Source organism: Bos grunniens, chromosome 13 (assembly GCF_055505025.1).
Source record: "Bos grunniens cultivar Pamir isolate PY7600 chromosome 13, Bosgru_T2T1.0, whole genome shotgun sequence".
Taxonomy (NCBI): Eukaryota; Metazoa; Chordata; class Mammalia; order Artiodactyla; family Bovidae; genus Bos; species Bos grunniens.
The window spans coordinates 22,066,239-22,093,216 of record NC_141177.1 but is presented as its reverse complement, the minus strand read 5'-3'; the positions used below and the strand labels follow the sequence as shown (position 1 = coordinate 22,093,216).

The window sequence follows — 26,978 nt, the reverse complement described above, 5'->3', positions numbered from 1 at the left end:
TCCCCCACCCGCCCCCAGCATCTTCCAGGCACCCTGCCCTTCCCGTCCAAACTCCCATCAGGGAATAGGAGATACAGCAGTGAAAAAAACAGCCCTGGTCCCTTCCCTCAGGGAACTTACAGTCTTGAGGGGGTGGGAGATCCCCCAGTGACCTGAGGGAAACAGTCCTGCTATGCTCATAGCAACTCACCCCAAGCATCCTTGCTTGATCGTCATTTCACATTGATTTGATTCATAGGATTGGACTTGTTGAGCCCCTTTGGAAAATGTTCACATCCCTTTATGTGCCTAGTCACTGACTCACTCATTCACTCGAATACAGTGCCTTTTCTACCAAATTGGCAGATACGAAAATTTTGATAACATGCTGTATTGGCAAGGCTAGGGGAGTATATACATTGCTGGTGAAGTGTCAACTGTACAACTGCTTAGGCGGCAATCTGGCAAATTTCTATCAAACAACAAATGCACAGACACAGCAATTCCTTTCTGGGAATTTATCCTCCAGGTACACTCACAATATAGGATAGGAAAAGAGAGATTTAAACATTATCCACTGCATAGCCTTGTTATGAGGGAAAAAAATAATAATGGGAAATAACCGAATGAATGGTTCATTTATACAACAGAATACTATCCAGCTGGTAAAAAGGAACCAGGGGAGGTGACTTATGTATTGATGAAATAATCTCCAAGATGTATTGTTCATTGGAAAAAAACTAAGTGTAGAACTCTGTGGAAAGGACGCTTGCATTCATGTTAAAACGTATGTCTCTGTATATACATTTATCTGTGCATAGACATCTCTGGAAGGATAGACAAGAAACTAGAAACAGAATTTGACTTGGAGGAGAAATGAATGGGAGGGGACAGGGTTGGGGTTAGGGGAAGGAGATATTCCTTATATACATTTTTATACTTTTGACTTTTGAACTATGTGAGTCTATTATCTGGTCAAAATAAAAAGAGCAAATGTTGTTTTTAAGACTTTTAGACATGAGCATCAGAGGAAAAGGGGTAAATGGTCTAGAAATAAATATTTAGGAGATAAACCAGCAGGACTAGGTTACCTTCATATGGGAGAGGTGGAAGTAGCAAGTGATGCTGCCAAGCTTCTGGCTTGGGCAATCCAGCTAATGCTTTTAGCCAATTCACATCGCTCTGCCTTAATCTCATCATTCAATTAAGTGTCTGTCCAAGGTAATACATTTGCATTCCCTGAATGTCAGAAGGGCTTAGGCCTTCCTGAGTATTTTCTACAATTTGTTTCCTTCTGTTTAGCCAACTTTAGCATTTCCAGTATATCTTATTTTGTGATTCTAACAAGAATTTGTCATAGGCAACTCATTGAATTTATTTTAGTTTCATTTTTTGCCACCTCATTTCTTATTAAGGTTAGATGAGGGACTCCCCTGGGTAGTCCAGTGGTCAAGACTCCATGCTTCCACTGTGGAGGGCGCGGGTTTGATTCCAGGGAACTAAGATCGCACATGCCATGTGGCCAAGGAAAAAACCTAAAACTAAATAAAGTTAAACGATACATGTAAAGCATTTAGACAGTGCCTAACCCAGAGTGACTACTCAGTACACATTATTGGTCCTCCTGCCCTCATTTTAAAATGTTTGTTTGCCTCTAGGCACCATAGAGCCTTATTAAATTGAGGACTCTCCACGGCTAGTTTCTGTTTAACAAGGCTTTGCTGTTTTCACTGTGAGTGAATACACATAGTTTTCATCCCTTTGTTTAATTGCTTTTAATTTTTAAATATTGAAATATTTAAATTATATAGAAAACTGCAGGAAAGGCTGTAACAGAAATCTATGCATCTACCATCCAGATTTAGCAGTTATTAATATTTTGCCTTATTCGCTTCAGATATTACACACCAACTTTTAAAATAATAAAGCAACTTTGGATTGCAAAATAATAATATTAATATATAAAATTATTTAGCTGACTTTAAATAAATATACATATTATATATATATAACTTACAATTATTCAAATACATAAATCAGATACACATACTCAAAATGAAAAAATATTCACCTCAACACTAATAGTAAACAAGCAGAAACAGCTTAATCCACCATAGAGGGATGGTGAAATGAATGATAAAGCATTTCCGTGATCCTGTGTAGCTGTTGAATACAGTGAGGTGATTGAAATGTCATGGAAAGGTAACTACAGGAATTCCCTAATAGTCCAGTGTTTAAGACTTAGTGCTTTCACTGCTGATGACCAGAGTTTGATCCCTGGTAGGGGAACTAATATCCCACAAGCATCCCACAGTGCGGCCAGGGGAAAAAAAAGGTGTCTGTGGTAGAATGTGAGGTGGAAACCACATGTGCGTGTAGAATCGGGCTGTGTTTACAATCCCATCTTTTGCTTTTACATTTCCGTTTAGAAGAAAATATGAAAGGAGGTTCACGAATCTATTAACTTTAAAAAATTTAGAAGATTAAAATCAGGTCTGCTGCTGCTGCTGCTGCTAAGTCACTTCAGTCGTGTCCGACTCTGTGTGACCCCATAGACAGCAGCCCACCAGGCTCCCCTGTCCCTGGGATTCAGGTCAAGAAACATTTATTTTTAACTTTAATATTTCTCTATATTATGAACTATTCTTGCAACCGATATGCATTACTTTAATAATAAAGATAATAAAACATTTAAAGGATATAGCCTTCATAATAAAAGTATAGCTCTTTGAAGACAAATCGGAAAATCCAGGAGAAATGTACAAAAAGGAGGAGGGAGGAAGAGAAACCTTTTCTAGTCACACTAGAAATAACCTTTCTGATGTATTTCCTCTGAAATTTTTGTTGTTGCCTACCCTTTTATATATGAGTGATCCTGTTAGGGGAAGCACACTGACTGAAACCGCCCACCCTGGCTAGGCACTATAGTAACCATCTGCATTTTATGACAGGAGGTCCTGGTAAGGAACACAGAACTTATAAGCCACCCCCAACCGGAAGAGTTCAGGAAAGGTCAAAAGGAGACCCCACATGTCCAACCACCTCCCCGAATCCTCACTGGCATCCCTCTTAGCTGAACAAGGTGTTCACCACCAGGAAGGACTCTGAGTCAGAATGATTGGCTAAAGACAACCCATCACCATAAAACCTGAGACTGGGAGCCATGTGGTAGAGCAGTTCTCCTGGGTTCCCTTACCCTACTGTTCTCTGCCCCGGTGCCCTTTCCCAATAAAATCTCTTGCCTTGTCAGCACGTGTCTCCTCGGACGATTCATTTCTGAGTGTTAGACAAGAGCTCAGTTTCAGGCCCTGGGAGGGGTCCCCCTTCCTGCAACAATCCCACTAAATAAGTATAACCTTTTTTTTCATTGAACATTAAATATTTTCCTTATAGACATTTTTTATTAGTTACCAAGTATTCCACTGAGTAAACTCACTGGTTTACTAATCCTATTGTACTTGCTGCAGACATTTGCGAAGTAGTCAGTTTTTTCTCAGAGAAGGCAATGGCAACCCACTCCAGTACTCTTGCCTGGAAAATCCCATGGACAGAGGAGCCTGGTAGGCTGCAGTCCATGGGGTCGCTAAGTTGGACACAACTGAGTGACTTCACTTTCACTTTTTACTTTCATGCATTGGAGAAGGAAATGGCAACCCACTCTAGTGTTCTTGCCTGGAGAGTCCCAGGGACGGGGGAGCCTGGTGGGCTGCCATCCATGGGGTCGCACAGAGTCGGACACGACTGAAGTGACTTAGCAGCAGCAGCAGCAGCAGCAGCCGTTTTTTCCTATAATGACAGACAATGCTGTAAAAAAACATTTTTTTCATAAATCTTTTACTATATTAAAATTTTTTCCTTTATATGGCCTCACAGAGGTGTAACTATTGGGTCAAGGGAATCAGCCAAATTGTTTTCCAGATTTCCCCATATTTTTACCCTCCCATTGACAGGGCCCATTTAGCCCCAGCTCCCCAGCACTGGGGACAATAAAACTGATTACAAAACACGTTTCCTAAACAATTGTCACATCTAAGTGAAGCGTATATGGGCATCATTATACCATTCTTGTGAGTATTCTGTGGGTTTTGAGTTTTTCCAAATAAAAACGTTTTAAAAAAAATGTAACTCATTTGCTGGGGAAGCAGATTTTTGCCTTAGAATTTGCATCTCTTCCAATTTGCATTTCCCTCCATTTACATTCCTTTAAAATTGTGTATCGTTTACTACTAGAAACTTTGTGCACTTTCCCAGATGGCCTTTTACCAGTTTTATTTTTTTTGTTTGTTTTAATGTCCTTTATCTATTTATCTATGAGGGTCATAAAATTTTATTGTTAACAATTTATGTGTGATTTTCACACAGAAAAACATTAGCCTGTCATCTTTGTTACAAATCTTTTCTCTAGTCGTGTTTGCTTGTCATTTTTGGCTTTTCAGTCTGACTGATTTCCTTTTCACATAGTTGACTATATTCACTGACTTCCTCTGTGATTTCTACTGTTGTTTCTAAGCTAAGAAAAGATTTTCCCCTTGAAAGATTTCACAGCTACTCACTCAGCTCTGCTTCTTTATGGATTGCTTCAGTTGTTTGCTTGCTGTTCACCATTTAGCTCGTTGGTTCATTAGAACCTGGTTTCAGGTCCATCGCGGAGAGAGGAGGCTGGGAAATCAGCTGACCCACACTCCTCCTGTAGCCTCTGCTCCGAGAAACTAGGAAAGTCCCTGATTTCTCCTTCCTGAGGGTAGGAGCAGTATGCCGAGAAATGTGAGCACTTCTTCCAACAAAAGGGAGCAATTTCCCCCCCCCTTAAAACCAGTAACTCTCTTTGCCTGAACATCCTCTTTTTCCATTTTTTAAATAATAACTTACTGCGGTATGTTCACATACCACACAGTTCACCCGGTTAAATCATACAACTCAATACTTCTTAGCATCTTCACACAAGCATCACCACCAACAGTTTTAGAACAGCTTCAGTTCAGTTCAGTTCAGCTGCTCAGTCGTGTCTGACTCTTTGCGACCTCATGAATTGCAGCATTCCAGGCCTCCCTGTCCATCACCAACTCCCAGAGTTCACTCAAACTCACATCCATCGAGTCAGTGATGCCATCCATCCATCTCATCCTCTGTAGTCCCCTTTTCCTCCTGCCCCCAATCCCTCCCAGCATCAGAGTCTTTTCCAATGAGTCAACTCTTCGCATGAGGTGGCCAAAGTACTGGAGTTTCAGCTTTAGCATCATTCCTTCCAAAGAACACCCAGGGCTGATCTCCTCTAGAATGGACTGGTTGGATCTCCTTGCAGTCCAAGGGACTCTCAAGAGTCTTCTCCAACACCACAGTTCAAAAGCATCAATTCTTCGGCACTCAGCTTTCTTCACAGTCCAACTTTCACATCCATACATGACCACAGGAAAAACCATAGCCTTGACTAGGCGGACCTTTGTTGGCAAAGTAATGTCTCTGCTTTTGAATATGCTATCTAGGTTGGTCATTACTTTCCTTCCAAGGAGTAAGTGTCTTTTAATTTCATGGCTGCAGTCACCATCTACAGTGATATCGGAGCCCCCCAAAATAAAGTATGACACTGTTTCCATTGTTTCCCCATCTATTTCCCATGAAGTGATGGGACCAGATACCATGATCTTTGTTTTCTGAATGTTGAGCTTTAAGCCAACCTTTTCACTCTCCTCTTTGAACAGCTTCACCATCCCCCAAATCAGCTTTTCTAGGGCTTCCCTGATAGCTCAGCTGATAAAGAATCTGCCTGCAATGAAGGAGACCCTGGTTTGATTCCTGGGTTGGAAAGATCCCTTAGAGAAGGGATAGGCTACCCACTCCAGTATTCTTGGGCTTCTCTTGTGGCTCAGCTGGTAAAGAATCTGCCTGCAATGCGGGAGGCCTGGGTTCAGTCCCTGGGTTGGGACGATCCCCTGGAGAATCGTCTACCCACTTCATTATTCTGTCCTGGAGAATTCCATGGACTGTATAGTCCATGGATCCCAAAGAGTTGGACACGACTGAGTGACTTTCACTCACTCCAAAAAAACCCAGTACTAATTATCTGTCATTTCCCACTTCCCTATAACCCCCTTTCCCAGCCCTATGCAACCACTTTCGTCTCTACGCATTTGTCTTTTCCAGACATTTCATGTAAACAGATTCATAAAATATGTGGCCTTTTGTATCTTACTTTTTTTTTTTTTGGCTGTGTTGCATGACTTGTGAGATCTTACTTCCCTGACTAGGGATGGAACCGAGCCCCAGGCAGTGGAAGCACAGAGTCCTAACTGCTGGACCTCAATGGAAGTCCTCTTAACTTCTTGTATTAAAGCCTAATGTTTTCAAGGTTCATCATGTTGTACCATGTATCAGTAGTTTTTTTCATCTTTTTTGTCTCCACATTTTGGCTATTAATAATACTTCTGTGAACATTTCTGCTCAAGTTTTTGTTTGGACATATGTTTTTATTTCTCTTGGGTATACACTAGGTGTTGAGTTGCTAGTCACATGGTAATTCTGTATTTAACCTTTTGAACAACTATTAGACTATTTTCCAAAGTATTGCACAATTTTACATTCCCACCAACATGGTAGGAGGGTTCCAATTGCTCCACATCCTCGCCAACACTTGTTATTATCTGTCCTTTTAAATTATAACCACCTTAGTGGATGTGAAGTGGTTTTGATGTGCATTTCTTTGATGACTAATAATGTTATTCATGAGCTTCTCATGTTATTCATGAGGCCATTTGCGAATCTTTGCAGAAATTTCTACTCAGTTTTGCGCAGTTTCTCATTGGATTGTCCCTGTTATTGTTGAGCTGTAAGTTTCTAGATGTATTTCCAATACTGCTTCCTTATCAGATACATGATTTACAAATATTTTATCCCATTCTGTCAGTTGTCATTTGTCTTTTAAGGACTATTTTTTTAGAGCAGTTTTAGGTTTCACAGCAAAATTGAGAGGAAGGTAGAGATTCCCCATAGACCTCCTGCCCCGACATGTGCACGGCCTCCCCCATTATCAACACCACTCACCAGAGTGCTACATTTGCTACAATTGATGACCCCATGTCCATAGTTTATATTAAAGTTGTACGTTCTGTGGGTTTGGACAAATGTATAATGGTGTGTGTCCATCATTATTGTATCATACAGAGTATTTTTACTACCCTAAAAGTCCTCTGTGCACTTCCTCTTCATTTTCTTTATAGTGTCCTTTGAAACATAAAATTTTCTAATTTTGATAAAGTCCAATTTATCTACTTTTTGTCATCTGTGTTTTTGCTGTCCCATCTAAGAAGCTCTGCCTAACCCAAAGTCAGAGTGACTTATTCTTGAATTTTATTCTAAGAATTTTATAATTTTGGCTCTTATATTTAGGTCTGTGGTCTGTTTGGAGTTAATTTTTGCCTGTGATATGGTAACTTCATTCTTTCACACACTGATATCCAGGCATCCTCACCCCATTTGTTGGAAAGATGATGGTTGAAGTGAAGTGAAGTGAAAGTTGCTCAGTTGTGTCCGACTCTTTGCAACCCATTGGACTATACAGTCCCTGGAATCTTCCACGCCAGAATACTGAAGTGGGTAGCCTTTTCCTTCTCCAGGGGATCATCCAAACCCAGGGATCAAATCCAGGTCTCCCACATTGCAGGCAGATTCTTTACCAGCTGAGCCACAAGGGAAGCCCAAGGATACTGGAGTGGGTAGCCTATCCCTTCTCCAGGGGATCTTCCCAACCCAGGAATCGAACCGGGGTCTTCTGCAATGCAGGAGGATTCTTTACCAACTGAGCTACTAGGGAAACCCAAGATGATGCTTGCCCTCACTTAATTGCCTTGGCTCCCTTTTCGAAAATCAATAGACCAAAAACGTAAGGGTTCTCTTCTTATTTAGTGGTTTATTATGTGCTTATTCTCTTGAAATTAAGGCAGAAGAACTCTCAGACAAGTGTGACCAAAAAGTCTTTGAAGAGTTTTAAAGAAGACATTCTAGGAAAATGGTGCTAGGGAGGATACCCACTTCCTCTGGAGAGGCTGCAATCCTGCCGGATGTGCCACAGACACGGAGAAACATAAGTGTTAGGGGAGTCAGACTTGGATCAGTGACCTAGACGCTCTTACCTCCCCATCTGTGAACGGTCCAATGTTTCCGGCCAGGGTTCTCGGCCACCTCAGTCAATAGAAATTGATCAGAGGCAAGAAATACAGGAAGGTTTTATTGGGGTCCCTGCAGCAGCAGAGGGGAACAAGAACAAATAACAGGTTCCCTTGCTAGCTGGGCTCACCGAGGTGTGAGGAGTGGGTTATTTCTATGGGGTGAGGATAGGGCTGTGTCCAGGGTCAAGCTGGAAGTTTGGCTTAGGTGGTTTGCCCACCCCTTTGGTGGTGCTGTGTGCAGTACTCTGCTTTTGCTCCTGACTTCCTGCTTTTGCTCCCCGCCCTTCAGAAGTGGAAATAGGGCTCTTTGGTCTCTTTGTATCTTGTCCAAAATTTTCCCCAGTTGCACATGCACGCAGTTCTTTTTAGTCCCTTATAGTTTCTTTGTATTTTTGCTTGAGGGGGAGATGTTTGTCCAGGTGCAAGCACTGCAGCAAAGGGTCCTGGTCCTAGGACTCCGCCTGTTTTACCAAGTCCAGGAGAAAGTTATGTTTGCCTCTTCGTGAGGTTTTGGGTTCCATCCTACTTAGCTATGTGGGGGAGGGTGGGGTATGCCAAGTGGCTGTCTCCCTGAGCCTTTCTGTGAGATGGGAGAGATTTGGGGAAAAGAGATGATGTGTGTCAACATGCTCTATAAGCTTTGAAATGTTGCTGATGTTACTGGTGGTGATGATACCGGTGATGGTGATGATACCAAAAGGCAGACTCTCAGGTTTGGGACTTCAAAGGTGGCCATCTTGACCCCATCCCAATGCTGGGTCATTTCTCCAATATTCCTACAAAATAGCCACCTAGTCTGAGCCTCTCTAGTGACAGAGAGCTCAGAACGTCCTGAGAAGGCTGTTCTGTATTTGGTGTCTCTACTTGTTAGAAAGGGTTCTCTAGAGTGGGACAATCCTAACTAATCTAATAATATCAGCCATGCCAGGCACTGTAAAAGGTGCTTCTACACAGCATCTTATCTGATCTTTCAGATAACCCCGGGAGATCAACATACTACTAGGCACCGGCATTTAATAAGGGGGGAAACAGGCTCAGAGAGGTTAAGTGACTTGCTCAGGAGCCCACAGCCAGTAAAGATAGATGCAGGCATGATTTGGACCCGAGTCCATCTGACTCCAAGACCCACACACCTGAGCTCTGGGCTGTTTGGTAGCCTTTCCTCAGAGATTCCCAAGCAAGGGTCTCTGTTTGGTCCCTGGGGGCTACCCTTCTTATCCACACTGGCCCTTGACCACTGACCTCTGCAGACGTTCACCTCACCAATGTCGCTGTGCAAAAGACGTCTCCCGACTACCACCCAAAGAAGGTGAGGAAGCTGGGCTCCTGCCCTCGGATATGGCCTCTGGGACTGGGCTGGGGTGGTGAGGAGGGAGAGCCCAGGAGAGTTCTCCAGAGAGGTCAGGTCACTGCCTGTTTTCAGGGCCCAGGGTAAGCGTATACATGGAGGCCCACAGATCACGTGTTTAAATGTTTAAGAGTTACAAATCAAACCAGTACGCCCTTTAACAATATGTGTTGTGTCGTCCTACCTGGACAGATATTATCTATCTATCTACTACCTACCTACCTAATAACCTTCCAGAAGACCAGGTTCATATTTAGCATACTCAGACTTCTCAGAGTTAAGAGCCAGAACAGAAGAGTACAGAAAAAACTGGTCCCCAGCTCTCCACCACCCTGTGGGGGCCTCCTGCAAACACGCACACACCCAAAACAGCAAGCTGTGGGTGACTCCCTGGGTCTTGGAGTACCCACATGGCCAGTGCAATCTGTCCTCAAAGGGCAGGCCCAGGGAAGAGGCCGGTGCAGGGCATTTGGGCAGAGACTTCTGGGGTGGCGGATAGCAGGTGGTGCTCTAGAAAGAGAGGCCCAGGCTCTGGGTAGGCCACACCTCCTTGGGAGTGCAGATTCTCTGCCCTGTAAGGGTTCTGCTCATCACAGGACTCAGGGCTGGGCTCCCCTTGTCCAAGACTAGGGTCTGTGCTGATGGCAAATGGCCGTCCTGGTTGGCCAGGTCTGGGCTGATTAAAGTTTCCTCTCTCAACCTGGTGGTGGGGCCCAGGGCTGCAAGTGGATGCTGCAGCGCTTCCGGCAGTACCTGGCGTCCAAGCACGGGCCCGAGGCAGTAGAGACACTTTTCAGCGACATGGACAACATCTTCATCAGAAGCCTGCAGAGCGTGCAGAAGGTGATCATCAGCGACAAGCACTGCTTTGAGCTGTACGGCTATGACATCCTCATAGACCAGGACCTCAAGCCGTAAGTGGATGGGCTGGTGGCCCGGAGAGCACGGGGGTTGCGGGGGAGGGGGGATGTTTTATACCCTCTGCACCCAAACTGCCTGGCTTTAAGCTCAGCTCTGCAACTTCCTGGCTGGGCATGCTTCCCTTCTCTGAGCCTTGACTTGCCTGGCTGTAAAATGGTCACTGTGCAGAGAGGAATGTTATGAGGAAGAAATGAGCCCCATGCCCAACACTGGCCTTTCCCAAGCATCTGCTGAGTCAGCAACCCTCCCCTCCCATTAGGCAAGAAACTTCCCCTCTGTGAATCCTGGTGCTTTGAGGATGCAAAGGGCTGGGCAAGGGAGTATTGTTACCATGTCAATTCCCAGAATTTTGTGCCTTCCTGCAGTGCTCACGAGGAGGTTGAACACACCTGAGCTGTCAGGGAACACACTGATGGCCCTTGGGTGATACAACAGGGCACAGAAGCCCAGTGGGGTTGTCCAGGCAGCTTGAGGTCATGCAGTAAGTCCAGGGCTGAGCTGGGCCCAGAGTCCACGTTCCTGGACTGAGTAGCTTCCACCAGCACTATGGGTCCTGGACCCAGCCCCCTCCCCAGGGTCACTGTATCGCTCTTGGGGGCCTTTCTGAGCCAGGAGTAGGAGCCCTAGAGCAAAACCTAAGTCAGGCCCAAGTTCAAGAGAAACCAGGGCCAGGCCCCAGCAGGTCTCTCTCCTTTGCCCTCTGGGATGCAAGCTGTGCTACAGGCATTAATGTGGACACTGATGGGGGAAATGAGCTTAGAAGGAGGCAGTAGATAGGAAAAGGGGGCCCCAGTCTCTCACTGACCTGCTGGGTGAGCCCTCCGCCCTCTGTGCCCCAGATTCCTGTCTGTCAACTAACAGAGCTGCAGAAAACCAGAGGTCACAGGCTGGAAGCCCTTGGGCTGCTTTTGGCCTGCAGACACTTTGAGTTTGACCTTCAGAATGTTTTTATTTCATTGGGTTGATTTTCATCGACCATTTCCCATAACTGGAAGATGTTTGCACAAACATCGGGATGTTTTGGAAGAGTCAGAGGGTCTTAGAATTCTGGGTTCATATGCTCACAGGGCAACACTCTGCTTGAGCTGCCACAGCCACCCCTTCAGAGGTAGAACGCTCTTCCCAGCCCACCACAGGCCTACCCCTCCCTGCCACTCCCCACCCCCCTGACTTGGCAGGCTGGTTACCATCTTTTAAAAACCATCTTTTATTTAATACTTTTATTGATATATTTGGCTGCAACTGCACTTCATTGCAGCATATGGGCTAGTTGCCCCCATGCATGTGGGATCTTGTTTTTTTAATTGGCCAGTAACGTTTTAACATATTTTTCAACATCAAGTTTTTACAGATAATACACATTTTTAAACTTTTAGTACTAGACAAAAATACCTAGTTCCAAAATTTGAAAAGTCCAAATATCAGTGTTTGAAAAAAGGTGTTAAGAATGCATGTGGGATCTTAATTCCCCCACTAGGGATTGAACCCACGCCCCTTGCATTAGAAGGTGGATTCTTAACCACTGGACCACGAGGGAAGTCCCCTGGTTACCATTTATAGACAAATGTTCACTAGGAAAGTTTCTCTCATACTCCAGCTCTTCTGAAAGAAGCCAAAGGAGTAATAAGCACAGGGCACAAAATTGTTCTTACCCTCACCAGCTTGCTTCATTTAAGTCACCACCTGGACCCTGTGGGGGTTTCAGGTGTGACAGTTGTTTTCAAAAGTTTTAGTCCCTGAAACCTTTCTTCAGATGGAAACGTAGAGACAGCAGCGCTGGTTGAATTGAGGGTGGGGCCCAGGCACCTCATCTAGTCTCTCGTGAAATTCCAGGGACCAGGCAACCTTAAGATTTTCCATTCCCTTCCCTCCCCAGGTGGCTCCTGGAGGTCAATGCGTCCCCATCACTGACAGCCAGCAGCCAGGAGGACTATGAGCTCAAGACCTGCCTCCTGGAAGACACCCTGCACATTGTGGACATGGAGGCCAGGTGAGAGAGGGCAGCCTCGCTCATACACCCCTGTACCTCCCCATCAGGGCTCCCGCTGAGGAGAGAGAACTTGGAACCCTGGAACTTGAGAGGACCTCAGAGATGTCTCTGGCCCCTCCACCCTCCCCCGCCCCACTGTTCTACAGGTGGGGAAACTGTGATGTTCACACAGGATCAGGTCCTGGCCCAAGGATTCGGCCCTGACCCAGCAGAGCAGGGCCAACTACAGCTTTCTGAGATTCAGTCCCGCAGAATTTCCTCAACCTTTCCTGACTGTGGGACCCTGACCCAGTCACTTCTCTCTGAACCTCAGTGTCCTCATCTGTAAAGTGGGAGATTTCATATCTAACTCTCAGGGTTGTTAGATTAATTTACAAAGGTAATTTATTTTAACATGTCTAACTCACAGTAAGTACTCAGTAAGAGGCTATTTATTGATATAATGATGTATATATAATAGGAAGATCCAGGGTTTGACTTCAGGAATGGCTCAGACAGTGTTGGCTGGTTTGTCTGTTCTCACTTTCCTCTTTCTCACCTCTTTCCTCTCTGTTAGTTTCTCCCCAGTTATTCCAGCAAAATTTTGAGGGCTGACTCTCATTGCTCCCTGGTGGGATTGAGTCACATGCCCATCCCTGAATCAATTACTGGGACTCTGATTGACCAAGCCTAGGTCTTGTGCCCTCTCCCAGGGGTTGGGGTCAGCCCCACTTGAACCATGAGAGTGAGAGAGTGAGGCTGGTTTTCAAAAAGGAAACCCCAGGTACCCAAAGGCTAAAAGAAGTGAAATGGATGCTGAGCAGGCAGAACCTCAGGTGTCCACCACCCTCATCCACCATCACTTATTCCTTCAGCAAACACTTGAGGCCCTCCTGTGTGCCAGGCCTGGTGCTAAACACTGGGGAACGGTAGATAAAGGACACGGCAGTCCTAGTCCCCGCCTTCGTGGAGTCTGATCTGGGAAGGACAGCAGACTTTAAACCAGAAAGCACGTTACTGGGGCCAAGTGTGGAAGCCTGGGGACAAACGGGGGATGACCCCCTCAGGTTATCCCCCACTTTGGATGGACAAAAGGTACTCGGACAGGGTGGGCACCAGTAGGGTGCTGGGAGCGTGCAGGGCCCTGGCCTGAGGACCCCACCAGGTGAACCTTCATTAACCCTTTGTACCTCCTGCTTGTCCAGGCTCACAGGAAGGGAGAAGCGAGTAGGAGGCTTTGACCTCATGTGGAACGATGGCCCTGTCAGCAGAGAAGAGGGCGGTCCTGACCTATCGGGGATGGGGAACTTTGTGACCAACACACATCTCGGTATGTGGGGCTAGATGGGGAGTGGGTACATGGGAGGTGGCAAGTAGTCTGAGAGGCAACTTTTCATGGAGGTTAGAATGTTTTACTAGATTTCTATTGTTTGGTATTTTTCTCTGTGTACACTTTTATTGACTTAATGTGCTGTGCTGTGCTTAGTCACTCAGTGATGTCCAACCCTTTGTGATCCCATGAACTGTAGCCTGCCAGGCTCCTCTGTCCATGGGGATTCTCCAGGCAAGAATACTGGAGTGGGTTGCCATGCCCTCCTCCAGGGGATCTTCCCAACCCAGGGATTGAACCTAGGTCTCCCACATTGCAGGTGGATTCTTTACCATCTGAACCACCAGGGAAGCCCAGAATGTTTTAATTTGGTCTAAAATTTACCAGCTGTGTGACCTTGAGCAAGGGACTTAACCTGTTCCTCATCTGTAAAACAGAAATTCAATAGTTTCTATCTCAATATATGCCTAGAATACTGCACGGCATGTGGTGAAGGATATTATTAATCTGTTATGAGGCAGATTTCAAAAAGCTTAGGTGGCACATAAACAAAAAACACGATATGTTGCTAAAAGAAATTAAGGACTTCAGGGCTTGACCTTAAACTTGGCTTTTAAAAAGTGAAAAATTTCCCTGACTATAAAAATTATTCACACTCATTGTAGAATATTTGAAAACTAAAGAAAGAAATGAAAAAAATCATCCAAACATAACCATCTTTAACAATCTGGTGTATTTCCTTCCAATTTTATAAAAATGCATATATTCATATTTTTTTCTACAAAATTGGCATTGGGCTGAAGCTTTGAGTCTAACTTTTCCACATAGCATTTTCCAGCTCATTCAATAACATTAGTAAGAGCCTCTATTTTGGGCTTACTTGGTGGCTCAGCTGGTAAAAAATCCACCTGCAATGTGGGAGACCTGGGTTCGATCCCTGGGTTGGGAAGATCCCCTGGAGGAGGGAAAGGCTACCCACTCCAGTATCCTTGCCTGAAGACTCCATGGACTAAAGGCAGACAGGACTGAGCAACCTTCACTCACTCTCTTTTGGAAACACACTATGGCCAGGTCCAGACTACTTTACATACATTATCTCATTTCACTTTTAGGCAGCCTTGATTATTTTACAGACGTGGAAAGGGTCTCCAGATGTTAGATCACGCGCCAACGGTCTTGGTCATAAGTGGTGAGAGAGGCCTTGAACCCAATCTGTCCAACTTCAAAACCCGAAAGCTAGGCTGCTAGCACTTGTCCCTTGGCAAAATTAGAAACAAAATCACCATACAGCTGCAAAAACATCCCCAAATTTATGAAACCAATTTCACATAATTGAGCATTTGGCATGACTCCAGTTTTTCCCTTTTATAAATAATGCTGTGAGGACATCCTCTCAAATAAAGTTCAACTGAAACTGGCTATTTTTTTTTAGGACAGATTCCTAGGAATAGAACTACTGGGTTAAAAAAATGGACTTATTACAGTCAAATTGCTTTCTTAGAAAGATTACACAAATTTGCAAGCTCTGAATTTAAAATGACAGCAGCAGCAGCAACAAAAAAACCTTTGCCAACTTCATAGGTAAAAATATTTACTTGTTTTCTGTGCATTCCATTGATTATGTGTGAGGCTCCGGAGTTAAAATTTGCAGTTGTTCTTTTGTGAGCTGTCCATACTTATTTCCCCCCAGTGGGTTTCCATTTTTCTAAATTTGTAAAGGCCTTGGATATTAATATATGGAGGATATTTTCCCTCTGTCAAACTTACTGTAAATATTTTCCTTTTGTTTGAATATTTCCATTCAAACAAAATGAGTTTGTCATTTTCCTTTTTGTTTGTGGCATTTTTCTTCCTTCTTTTCTGATGAAAAGTTTTGAGTATCTTTTAGGGTTTGGTATGATTTAGGATTGGGTTTGGCTGCAAACAACTAACAAACTAATAGTTACCCAGAGAGGAACTGATTTGTCTTGAGTCACCACAAGTCATTGGGGAGGCCATAAGTGACAGATGCACAGTGCCACCAAGGACCCAGATCTTTCTTTACCACACTCAGCCTGTTAGCCCTGATGCTCATGCTTGTTGCCTCATGGCTGCTCCAGCTCCAGACACTGTGTCCTTATCCCAGGCAGGCCCAAGGGCCAAAGGCTTTCCTTCAAGCTTTGACTGTTCCCAAAGGAAAGCAGGTAACTCTGCTGACATCTCACCCGCTAGAGCTGGGTCACATGGCGCCTCCGCTGCAAGGAGGCCCGGGAAGTCAAGTTCTAAGCAGTTTGCTTTGAGGAAGGCAGAGGAGAGGCGGTTTGTGAATGCTTCTCCCACGGCAGACCCCTAGGGCCTGCCACATGGCGTTGTTGGAGGATGGCTATACAATGCTTTCAAGCTGTACAATCACCTGGAAATCTTGTTAAAATGCTGTTCTGACTCAGTAGGTCTGGAAGAAGAGGGCTAAGAGTCTGCACACCTAAAAGCCCCCTAATAGTTAACTATTGTTGTGTAACAAATTCTCTTGAAGCTTTGCAGCTTGCAACGACTGTCTTACTTGCTTATGATTCTTTAGGTGTGGCTTGGGGTCTCTCACAGGGGCAGGCACTTAGCAGATGTGCTGAGACATGGTGGCCTAGGATAGCTTCATTCACATGTGCGGTGGTCAAGACGGGCTGTCAGCTGCCTTTTCTTCCAGGTGGCCACTCGTTCACACAGTAGTCTCAGGGTTCCAAGAAGGCGAGAGAAGACAGTGAAGCCTCTTGAGGCCTAGGCTCAGAAATTCCACGTGTCATTCTGCCACAGTCCGTTAGCCAAAGCCTGTCCAGCCCAGATTCAGGGGTCAAGGAAATAGACTCCATCTCTTGATGGGAGGAGAGGCAGTTACTTTGCAGATAGGTCCATAGAGGACTAAGAGGATTGTCACAGCCACCTTTGCTAACAATCCACCTCAGATATCAGTGCCAATGGTTCCTGCACCATATTTAAGCAGCAAAGACTCAGAACAGTGGTTCTCCAGTTGAGTATCTGGGTGGGTGATTTTGAATATAAGAGGAGCTGGCCGGGGGTGGGAAGAGTATTGATGAAATGAATTAGGGATGTGTTGGCAATCTGGTGAAAAGATCAACAGATAACCCAGAGATGAGCCTAGAACTCCAAGAGATTTGAATTGGACACGAAGGTTTGTGAATTATGAATGAATTATGAACCTTAGTTAAGGCTAAGGCTCCACGGAACTCACTTTGGAAAACCCCTGGGATTGGCATTTAGTGGACTTACAGCTCAGGGAAGCCTTGATTGCTGTTGAGTGCCTAGGAGGCAGGGGTGGGGCTCTGGGGAGCTGAGAAACATGGCAGACACCTCCAGGTCAGTAGTTGTGCCCAGGGGGATTCAGTCATTCAACCACTGTTTGTGAGGTGCCATTAGTGCACCTGGCACAAGATTAAATGACCATGGAGTTGCCTCAAGGATCAGCTCTGAGCACAAAAGAAAGGAAACACTGTGAATGCACTAGGAGAGGATGTGAAGTCAGCCTGAACTGCCTGGGACAGCCTCCCACAAGAGTAGGAGCCACCTCTGGGGCCATCCACCTCTTAGCTGAATGTGCCTGATACACGAAATTTAGGTACCAGGCCCTGTGCCAGCTTTAAGCGCATTTTCACGGAGCAAAGCCAGAAGGCAGGGCAATATGGGGAGTGGTTAAGAGCTTGGCCTCCGGAGCTAGGCAGCCTGGGTTCAAGCCTCAGTCCTGCTACTAATTGTGCGATTTGGAGCAAACTACTTCACCTCTCCGAGCCTCCTCTTCTCTTGCATACATTATGCCTGTGAAAGCTCAAGTCAAATCTACATCCTCACCTGAAGTAGCCCGATTTGGGGTAGGCCCCCAGTGAATACTACCTGATCCTTCCATTTACCCCATAAAGCAGGTATCCTGATGTACAGATAAGAAAACTGATGCTCAAAGAGTTAAGTGACCTGTCTAAAGGCCATGGCGGTTGAGAGGGGATACGTGCTAGGTCGCATCAGTCATGCCCAACTCTGCAACCCTTATGGACTATGATACACCAGGCTCCTCTGTCCATGGGATTCTTCAGGCATGAATACTGGAGTGGGTTGCCTTCCCCTCCTCCAGGGGATTTCCTGACCCAGGGATCGAACCCACATCTCTTCTATCTCCTGCATTGGCAGGTGGGTTCTTTACCACTAGCTCCACCTGGGAAACCATCCGTGGTTGCCCGGCTTCTGCTGGCCCCTCCTTCTGCAGGTAGTAGGAGCACCGGCCCCTTCTACTCCCCTAAGACCCCTCGACCAAGGACAGCCCATGCCAGTCAACTCTCCACTTCCCTTCCAGGCTGCGTCAATGATCGGAAGGAACAGCTGAGGCAGCTGTTCCGCTCCCTTCAAGGCCAGAAGAAAACGCCCAACTAACCCCCAGCATGGAGAACCACTGGTACCACAACGGCCCTCTCTCTGCTCCCCGTTTTTCAGCACAGCAGCACTCAGAGCACTCAGTCGCCCTCCCTTCCGGCCTGGCAGCTGCTTTGGCCCAGCACCCCACCCTACCCTGGATATCTTTGCACCAGAAGAGAACCAATCTCTGGGACTGGATAGATTTTAACCTTGATGGATTGGTTAGCTTGGTGAAGAGGAGAAATGCAGCAAGTTATACCTGAGGGAGATCACATCTAATAAAGCATTACAGCCCTCATTTGGAGAGTCTTTGGGCTCCAGGTTTGGCTCAGGGAATGCTGTTGCCGCAACCACATCTTCCTGGTTTTGACCCTTTGATGTCTCTCAGGGGATGTGTTGATAGGCTCCTCCAAGAGCAAGGGCTCAGTTCTTAAATTGTGTTCGCAAAGCAAGCAGTTGTTAAGACTGTGTGTTTACTGGGGGTCCGAGTAAGGGCTGAGCCTTAAATACATCCTGCCCTTCTTACAATACCCTGACTGCATGTCAGGGGACCCATGGAGCTCCCTGATCATCTGAAAACCAGTGGGCCAGAGCATCCCCATTTCTCAAGTAGAGAAGGCAAGGATCAGGCAGGCAGAGCTGCTTAGTGAGTCTCCATGAAGGTGCACTTATTAAGTCAGCTAGATGACCTAGGTGCCTCTCTGGGCCTTCCTATTTGAGGTTGGGAGCTGAGCTTTTTAGATTAGAAAGCCCTGGGCTGTCAGGCAGAGATGGCTTGGGGAGTTGGGCACATGTAAGAATGTCTGCATTTTCCACATTCCAACGCCTCTTGGTTGAAGAGGAGTTGAACCAAGAGTGGGCTGGTGGCTAACTGCTTCAGGACAACCTTTCAAGGGATCCCAGGCAGCTCCTCTATCACTCCGCCTGCTTCAGGACAGTTCTTTTAACTGAAAACAGCAGAATCTGACTGCAGGGGGAAGGGAAGGGCTTTTCAAAGAAAAATACTGGCAAATCTAAGTAGGTCAGCCAACCTTGGGAAGGCCAGAAGCCAGGCCATTCTGGGGCTCCTGCTCCAGAATGTGGGGGCTTCCCTCATCCCTGTGACTGGGTAAAGCCCAGACAACCCTAGGAATGGGGTCCACGTCTCCAGGAGAAAGAATCTGATTGGCTCTTCTTTGGCCTAGCATCCACCTGGCCAGATAGGCAGGGTCAACATTCAGAGAGAACTTTGAGCCAAGCAGTCATCCAGACAGTATCTACCAGTGAATGCCATAACTCCCCATTTTCTTACATTTTTATTTTAAAAAATACAACAGCAACATGTCCTTCCCTTGCACCCAACCATGTAGTTTCTATTCTGAGGGAACCACATAACTGTCTGCACACAAATTATGAGCTTATTAGACACCTGTCTTTGCTTCTCACTTTGATGTATCTTGAAGCTTGTTCCAGATCAGTTTTCAGCTTCCTTATTCTTGATTACAGCTGTGTAATAGTCCACTATTCGGAGTTATCACATCCTTTCATCTACTCTGGACATTTAGTTTCCGATTCCACCTCCCTACTTCCTAGGGCCACCTTGGAGAAACCCCAGCAATTTCTACTAAAAAAAAAAAAACTCAAAAGGATGCAAAACCAGAGGTTTGGGCCAAATGTGGCTTATATAAAGTGTTTTGTTTGGCCAATATTCAAGCTTTTTACAATTTTCTGAATTAATCAGCAGTATTTAAAAAGCAAAGGATTCAACTTAAAAAATCTAAATTTCTAGGTTTTCAAAGAAAGCACAAGATCTGGCCATGGCAGCCTGTGTCCCCGCATTTAACTATCGGCCAGAACCAAATGGAGTGCCCTCTCCACCCTGCCCTGATGTCATTTCAAGGAGGAACCACTGCCCCTTCATAGACAGTACTCCAAAGGGAGTGGCATACCTTCCATTAAGGACAAGTGAGGTAAAGACTAGAAGCTACTATTCGTTCATTTAGGTAACATGTATTGAGCCCTTGAGGCACACCGAAGACATCCCTCCCGGCACATTCACATTAGGGTCGCAGACCCTGAAGGCAGACGGGAGCTCTAAGCAGCGCTGCCCGGGTTCTGCTTTCAGAGCCCGTGGAGTCGCGTCCCGCCTAAGCACAACACAGCAGGATGGCCCTCATTCATTGCTGGCGCAGGGCTCTGCAAGGCCTTCTTGACTCCAGAGCAGCCGAGGCGGGATGACAAGCAGCACCCGCTCTGGACTCCATCCCGGGCGTGAGCAGGAAAATGGGCCCCAGTGGCAGCACGGGGGCCTATGTGTCTGCCTGTGCTGAACCACAGAGCACTAACATTCTGTCCTTCATCCAGCACAGGAGCCCCCTGTAAGCCTCCTGCTTTATTCCAATTCTGCTACACACACTGCTTGAAAATACGTCTCTCTCTTTCTGAGAGGAATGCTGGAATGAGGCTCCCACTCTTCTCCCTCCAGGGCCCATTCCAACAGCAGGCCATTGTTGAGAAGTGCCTGCTGCAGTCCTTCTCGCACCCCCATTGGCGCTGCCCCCACCCACCTCCTGGTGGCTACCAGGGCCTGTCAATGGGCCTTGTGTCCATCCAGCCCCAGTGGTCAGGCCGGCAGATACTGGTGTAGGCTGAGGGTTCCCTCCTGCTGTCAAAAAGTAGCCAAGTGCTACAGACAAAGAAGCTTCGTACATGGCTATGGCTGCACTTCTCACACCTGTCCCCTTGCAGGGTAGATCCTGTCCTTGCAGGTTTCAAGGCTGGAGAGTTCTGGGTCCTCCATGACCCAGGGGAGGATACTGGTCTTAGGTCCCCCACCTGGGTTCTTAGGTTTCATCCTTTCAAGATGACCTTGAGAGCTTTAAGCTCATCCTGGTTGAGGGGAGTCAGGTTAAAGCCCTTCAGCTCCGGTTTGCCTAGGGGAAGAATTCATCAGTGAGTCAGGGCTCCCGTTGTCCAACCTACTGGCCCTGGAGTCTAGCCTGGCAATGCAGCTTACACTGCATTCATGCTGCCAAAAACTTGGCCTTGAAATCTGACAGAGAAGGGCCTCAAATTCTGCAAAGCACAGAACGAGGAACATCAACACCTGTTCCTGAGTTACCAAGAACCTGCAGAGTCATGACGGCTGTGCAGAACCCTCCTAATTTGTGCCAGACTGACCAATTTGGAGTGGTTAGGTTTACCTAGAAATTCAGCTCTAACCTGGACCACCTGACTGAGGCTTTCTGACCCTTAGTCAGAGGTATCTTGGCCCCCACAGTCACATCCTGGCATAAAATGTGAGACACTCCATGCCATTCTTGTGCCTGAAAAGAACTTGTAACAGGAATAAGATCCCACCAACTTCCTGTCCATTCCATCTCTGGTCAGCTCAAGACAACCCTGCCCACTTCCCACTCACCAGCTGCCCACCCCAGCCTGCCAAGTCTGAGCTCATACTGTCTCCCCTCCTGGTTTCCAGCCCCACGCTTAGTCCCCAGGCCAATACCTTGGGCCTCAAAGAGGCGATTGACCTTCACTTTAAGTTGTTTCCGGAGTCTTTCTATTTCTTTATCCAGATGTTCCTGATCTGAAAAAATGAGACAAGCAAACAAGATGAGGTTACACTACAGACACCCAAGGATACCAGCCTCTGCCCAGCCCCACTGAAGGCAGGGGTCTGAGCATGCGGGGGTGAAAATGGGACTTGGGAGACCAGTTGAGGAAGAAACTAAAGGCTAAAGAAGGGACATGGCCTACCCCGACCACTGAGTGAGCCCAGAACAGGGCTGAGCACACTAGTTTCCCAACTTGCAGTTTATCAGCCTGTTTTCATTATGCAAAGTACCCTGGGCAGTGGATGGGGAAGGCAATACCAGGACTTTAGGTCACCCTCTCACAATGAAATTATGGAAAATTCAGATTTAAGAATAAAAAGACACAGCCTATTCGAAGATGGATGGAAAATAGGTGGTTGACGAAGTTTACAAACCCATATCCATCCAGGTGAGGAGTTTTCACAACAGCAGGATTGTGGTAACTGTGACCTGAACAGTCAACATTCTGTCTCATGCTCACACTTAACCAATTCATGGCAGGGAAGAGAAGGCTGTCTTACAGAATGGACTGTGCCCAGAGGCAGATGCATCGTGAGAAGTGCAACCAACTGATGACACCCAACCAACTCCATCTGCTGTTTTCACCCACACATGAGTGACATTTTTGCCTTTCCTACAGACCTTCATTCTTTCTGATGGTGATAAGCCCTGACCAGCTAAGCATTCTGACCTGGGCAGTCGCTCCGGTTCTCGTTGTAAATGAGTAACCACCATCTTGCATGATCTTTGTTTAGCCTGTGTCCATCCCTGAGAAAGAGATGCTGCCCTGGAACCCTTCTAGGTCAGTGACAAGACCACACTCATGGGCCAAGAGAGCTGGGGACCTGACCCTCAACCCAGGCAGGCAAGGCCCTCTGGAAGCTTACTCTAAGCAGCCTCCAGTCCCTCTGCAAGTACAATGACAATTCAATTTTATAACCATGATTTTAGTGTATGTTTTCTTCTTTTTTTTTTTTTTAAATGTTTATTTATTTAACTGTGTTGGGTCTTAGCTGCAATGCATAAGCTTAGCTGTCCTTTGGCATGTGGGACCTTAGGTCCCCACCAGGGACCCAACCCGAGTCCCCTGCACTGGAATGTGGACTCTCAACCACTGGACCACCAAGGAAGTCTCTAGTGGATGTTTTTCAACAGAAGTTTCTCCTCCAAGCTGATCTACTTTCCTTTGACAGAATTTCAGTTTCAACAGGGATAGAGTTACCCTGTTTTCAGCGGCAGTGGCAACCGTGCTGCTGGTTCTCTTGGCCCACATGTTTTCAGGGGTGAGGAAGAGAAAACGTGTAACCTGCCCTTATCCCAGCCAAGGACCCATCTGCAGCCTGACCTTTTGCTTTCATGACTTTTCTCCAAAGAGCCTCTAGGATCATGGTTGTGAGATCTGTTGTGTACCCTAGTGTGGCAAACTCAAGAGCTTCATGCTCCTCAAACCTCCATCTTCAAGCCTGATGCTACTCCGGGGATGTGAAAATATGAGCACGTGCCTTAGATCTGACCAATGAGGTATCAGCAGAAGTCCCTGAGGAGGACGGTCTTATTTCCAAACTAGAGAGCAAGGCCATATATGGAGAAAACCCTCCTGCATCTCCTCTAGCCTGGCTCTCAGACACGAGGCCTGCAATCATGACACAACAACCAAGAGAATACATCGACTCTGCTGAGCAGCTGTGCCAGTCCTGGACTGCCCATCTCTGGACAACTTCGTACATGAGATGAACAGAACTGTATTTCCTTAAGTCCTACTAACTGCTAGAGTTCTGTTATTTGCAGTCCAACTCATTCCTCAATGACAAACACGCACTATGCTGCTGCTGCTGCGTCACTTCAGTCGTGTCCGACTGTGCGACCCCATAGCTAGGTACATATATTATTTTATCTCAACTTTTACAACAACTGTGCTATGTAGACGTACCCCCCTTCAGAGATGAAGAAACAACTCAGTGGCACAGCAAAGATGAAAATGCACACAGCCACCAGCCACCTCGCATCAAGCTGCCAGAAGCCGGGGTGGGGGTGGAGAGGGTGTGGCATGGGGGGTGGTGCTGTTCCTGACCCCTGCCCAGGAGGCTTACCTTTCTCAATCATTTCCTTTGTCTCAGGGTGAGGCATCCTGATAAACATGTTCCCAAAGCAAACCATCACGTCTTCTGAAATGGCAAATAGTCATTCCTTCAACAAATATTTTGATGTCAGGCATTGCTTTAGATGCTGAAAACACAGCAAAACAGGACGAAATTCCTGCCTTCCTAGCTTATGTTAGAGTGGAGAAGAGAGACTATACAACAACGTCAAGACAATACAGATATGATTCATCAGACCCTGAAAGGTATCTTAGAGAAAACTAAAGCAGGGAAAGAGAGATGGGGAATGCCAAAAGGAGGAGCTTGTCATTTATACCAGGCAGTCTGGGAAGGTCTTACAGATTATGTGCCATTCCGGCAGAGACCTGAAGAAAATGAGGAGTGTAAGCCCTGCAGACACACATCTAGGGAAAGAGCGAGCCAGGCAGAGGAACCAGGAACAGCAAGGATCAGTAATGTGCCGGTGTGTCAGAACACCAAGGAGAGCAGTGAGGGTGCAGCTGATGAGCGAGCATTGAGGGCAGAGGAGACAAGGGGGGAGAGTTCAAGGAAATCAGTTAACACAGAGTCCTGTAGGACTCTGGAATTTTACTCTGGTGAGACAAGAAACTGGAAGGTTTCAGGCTTTCCAGTGCACTTTAAGTGCTTGGTTCCTGAGGCCCTTCATCATGGCCTGGCCTCTGCCCATCTCTCCAGCATGATCACATGCCCCTCCCCTATTGCTTCCTCTATCACTACCACTTAGCCTCACCTAAAGAGCTGCCATCCCATTATCCAAGATCAACCCTGTGTTCACTTCCTTCTTCGGCTTTCTTACAATTTTCAGTTCTGTATTTATGCTGTTGACTTACCTGTAGAGCACAAGGGCAGGAGCTTCACTGTTTTTACACCCCCAGCACTTTCCCAGTGTCAACTGATAAGCTAGCAGCTAACAACCTGCCACTGAGGTAAGAAACTGAAACCCTGAGCCACAGTCTACGTCAGACCTGCAATACTGTCTCTCCCGTCTCCAGGGCTGTGCCACACACCTGTGGCCTCCTGCCTGGTCTCTAACAGGAATAAGTCAAAGGCATTAGAAGGTAAACTGAACAGGCCTCTGGGCTGCAGCAATGAAGCTAGGCTTACCAGTGAGGCTGAGATCCTTCTGCAGGGCCCTCAGGCCCTCCCGGTTCCGATTCCTTTTGGTATCCAGGTCCACAATCTGAAAAGCACAGGGGCAGGAGGGAACTCAGTTACCTCCTACCCTGGTCTGTACTCCCAACAGATGTTGGGGATGTTAAAACCTAACAAAGACGACAAGGCATCGTTCCTCGGTTAATTCTAATGTCCTGCCTAAGTGGACAGATGTGTGAAGGTACTTCTTCCCCTACTCAGCTTCCAGCTCCTTAAAGACAATGCTTCATCCAGGTGTCTTCCCCCCTCCCCCCCCAGAGGAGGTGCTGGGGAAATGTCTAATGACTAAATGGATAAGTTTTTATTATCATCCACGGGAGCACCAGTTCTCAAGCTTCAAGGCATTTCAGAATCACCAGGGGAGTGGAAACCACTTCCTGAACAAGCTCCTCCAGCTGATTCTGACCGAGTATCCTGAGAAAAACGACAATATTGTATCAGAAAGGCACGGGTATTGGCACTGAGACGGTGGTCACAGCAAAACGGCTACTAAGAAAGTGAGGTGGCAGTGCAGTACTACTGCCGGGCAGTGGAGGCTCTGGGGCGGAACACCCAGGTTTGAATCCTGCAGCTTGCTATGAGCTGTGTGACTTCACCTCTCTGAAAAACAGGGACAGGAAGAGGACCCATCACCTAGGTTATTAACCTAGGAACTAAGTCGGCACAGTACTTGATACACAGTAACTACTCTTTCAACTTTAACTGCTATTTGTCAGCCAGCACACCTTGATGCAGTGTTTACTAGGCTCTCCCTTAATACCCAACTGACCAAGCATCCAATCATTCTAACTGGAGATGAGGAGTCTGAATCATTCTTGATCCCTCCTACTCCCTCACCCCTATACTTCAGCATCATGGAGGCCATCTCCAAATGGAGATGACCCATCACCACCACCTAGGCCCAAACCCATCCCTTACTGGCCCCTCATTTACCCCTTGCCCCCTTATAGTCTGTGCTCTACAGAGCAGCCAGAGGGATCTTTCAAAGCCTCAATCCATTATATCACACTCTCTTCCCACCACAAGCTCCCTTAAACTCCCTGTGCAGGTCTCCACGGCCCTCCGGTGGCCTGGGCCCCACACTTCTCCCACGTCCCGACTCCTGCGCGATTACTAGACCACCTGGACTTCTTTCCTGTTCCTCTTCTGGCCTGGACTGGAGCGGTGCAGCCCAGGTCGGTGTGAGGGCCCAGAAACTGCATTTTCAAAAAGCGGTTCAGGTAAACCAAAGGCCCAAAGAGGTAATGGGTCGGGATCCGGAAAGCTGGGCAAAGGGCAGAGGAAGAATGGCAAGAGAGCAAAGGCCTGGCACAGAAGGGCTTAATATGTGCCAAATACAGGAGTCAACGGCGGCGCTGTGCCACGCATTCGACATTTGGCCAACATGACCTCACAACCGCCCGGTCTGTCGTCACAGCCCTTGGCCCACAAGACTAGGTCAATTCACAGCGAGCCCAAGCTGGAGCCGGATTCCGGACCCTGGGCGCTGCTCCAGGAGCTCGCAGGCCCAACCGCAAAACCCGAGCCCCAACCCCGCGGACAGGCCTCCTACCTGCCGTTTGTCCGCCAGCACCTCCTCGGCGAGCTCCTCCACCTCCACCAGGTACCGCAGCACCCGTTCCGCCTCGGGCGACAGCATGATGCCTGCCAGTCACGACTCCGCTACGCCGCTATCCTACCGAGCTCACCTCCGGCTCTGCTGCACTGCAGCTCCGTCCGCGCACGCGCCGCTCTCACAGGGCTTCCGGCACGCATGCGCAGTTAAAAGAAGAACGGAGGCTCGCAGGCTCCAAAGCTCGCGCGAAAGCGGACGCGAGAGGCGGGGCCTAGCTTGGGGGCGGGGCTGGAGCGCCCCCTGCAGGTCCAAACCTCTTAACCTCGCCCTCCCTTAGTTCTTTTTTTTTTTTCCTCCCTTAGTTCTTAACCTTGCCCTCGCCTTAGTTCTTATGCGCTGAGGATGCGGAAGTGAACAAAACGAAGTCCCTGCCCCTCGCGCAACTTCATCTAGTGGGTAACATAAACAATTGATC

At 47.0% G+C, this 26,978-nt stretch overlaps 2 protein-coding genes across 11 annotated transcripts in view; one reads left to right on the top strand and one right to left on the bottom strand.

Moving 5' to 3' along the window:
• Window positions 1-18,399, top strand: part of TTLL9 (tubulin tyrosine ligase like 9) — a 58,875-nt gene extending 40,476 nt beyond the window's left edge. For 4 of the 7 annotated variants that reach the window (XM_086332518.1, XM_086332514.1, XM_086332517.1 and 1 more), the window contains 5 exons: window positions 9,392-9,450; window positions 10,207-10,403; window positions 12,287-12,400; window positions 13,585-13,709; window positions 18,043-18,399. In XM_086332518.1, coding sequence (XP_086188644.1) covers window positions 9,392-9,450; window positions 10,207-10,403; window positions 12,287-12,400; window positions 13,585-13,709; window positions 18,043-18,119 — 572 coding nt within the window. In that variant the 3' untranslated portion in view covers window positions 18,120-18,399. Of the gene's footprint in view, window positions 1-9,391; window positions 9,451-10,206; window positions 10,404-12,286; window positions 12,401-13,584; window positions 13,710-15,141; window positions 15,291-18,042 lie in introns of all 7 variants that reach the window. The other 3 variants (XM_086332516.1, XM_086332513.1, XM_086332515.1) reach the window with 1 other exon arrangement.
• PDRG1 (p53 and DNA damage regulated 1) lies at window positions 3,361-26,654 on the bottom strand. 4 transcript variants are annotated; one of them, XR_015139149.1, is made up of 6 exons: window positions 26,501-26,654; window positions 24,901-24,976; window positions 23,767-23,841; window positions 21,589-21,669; window positions 10,243-10,314; window positions 3,361-3,765 (listed from the first exon to the last, which is right to left on the bottom strand). XR_015139149.1 is itself a non-coding variant. In XM_086332554.1 (5 exons), exons 1-5 carry the CDS (start codon window positions 26,585-26,587, stop codon window positions 10,307-10,309), a joined length of 327 nt encoding a protein of 108 aa, XP_086188680.1. In that variant the 5' UTR covers window positions 26,588-26,654; the 3' UTR covers window positions 9,739-10,306. The 4 variants fall into 4 exon arrangements, 2 of the variants coding, with proteins under 2 accessions (XP_086188680.1, XP_086188679.1); XR_015139148.1 differs by lacking the exon at window positions 3,361-3,765 and adding an exon at window positions 7,863-8,602; XM_086332554.1 differs by lacking the exon at window positions 3,361-3,765 and having other exon boundaries at window positions 9,739-10,314.
• Window positions 26,655-26,978: the final 324 nt, after the last annotated feature.

What these genes read in the sequence shown, in the direction of transcription:
- PDRG1 (XM_086332553.1), bottom strand. Translation starts at nt 26,587, where the DNA reads ATGCTGTCGCCCGAGGCGGAACGGGTGCTGCGGTACCTGGTGGAGGTG. An exon ending in GAAGGATCTCAGCCTCACTG is followed by an intron (nt 23,842 to 24,900) that starts GTAAGCCTAGCT and finishes TTGCCATTTCAG; the next exon opens with AAGACGTGATGGTTTGCTTT. An exon ending in TCGCCTCTTTGAGGCCCAAG is followed by an intron (nt 21,014 to 21,588) that starts GTATTGGCCTGG and finishes TTCTTCCCCTAG; the next exon opens with GCAAACCGGAGCTGAAGGGC.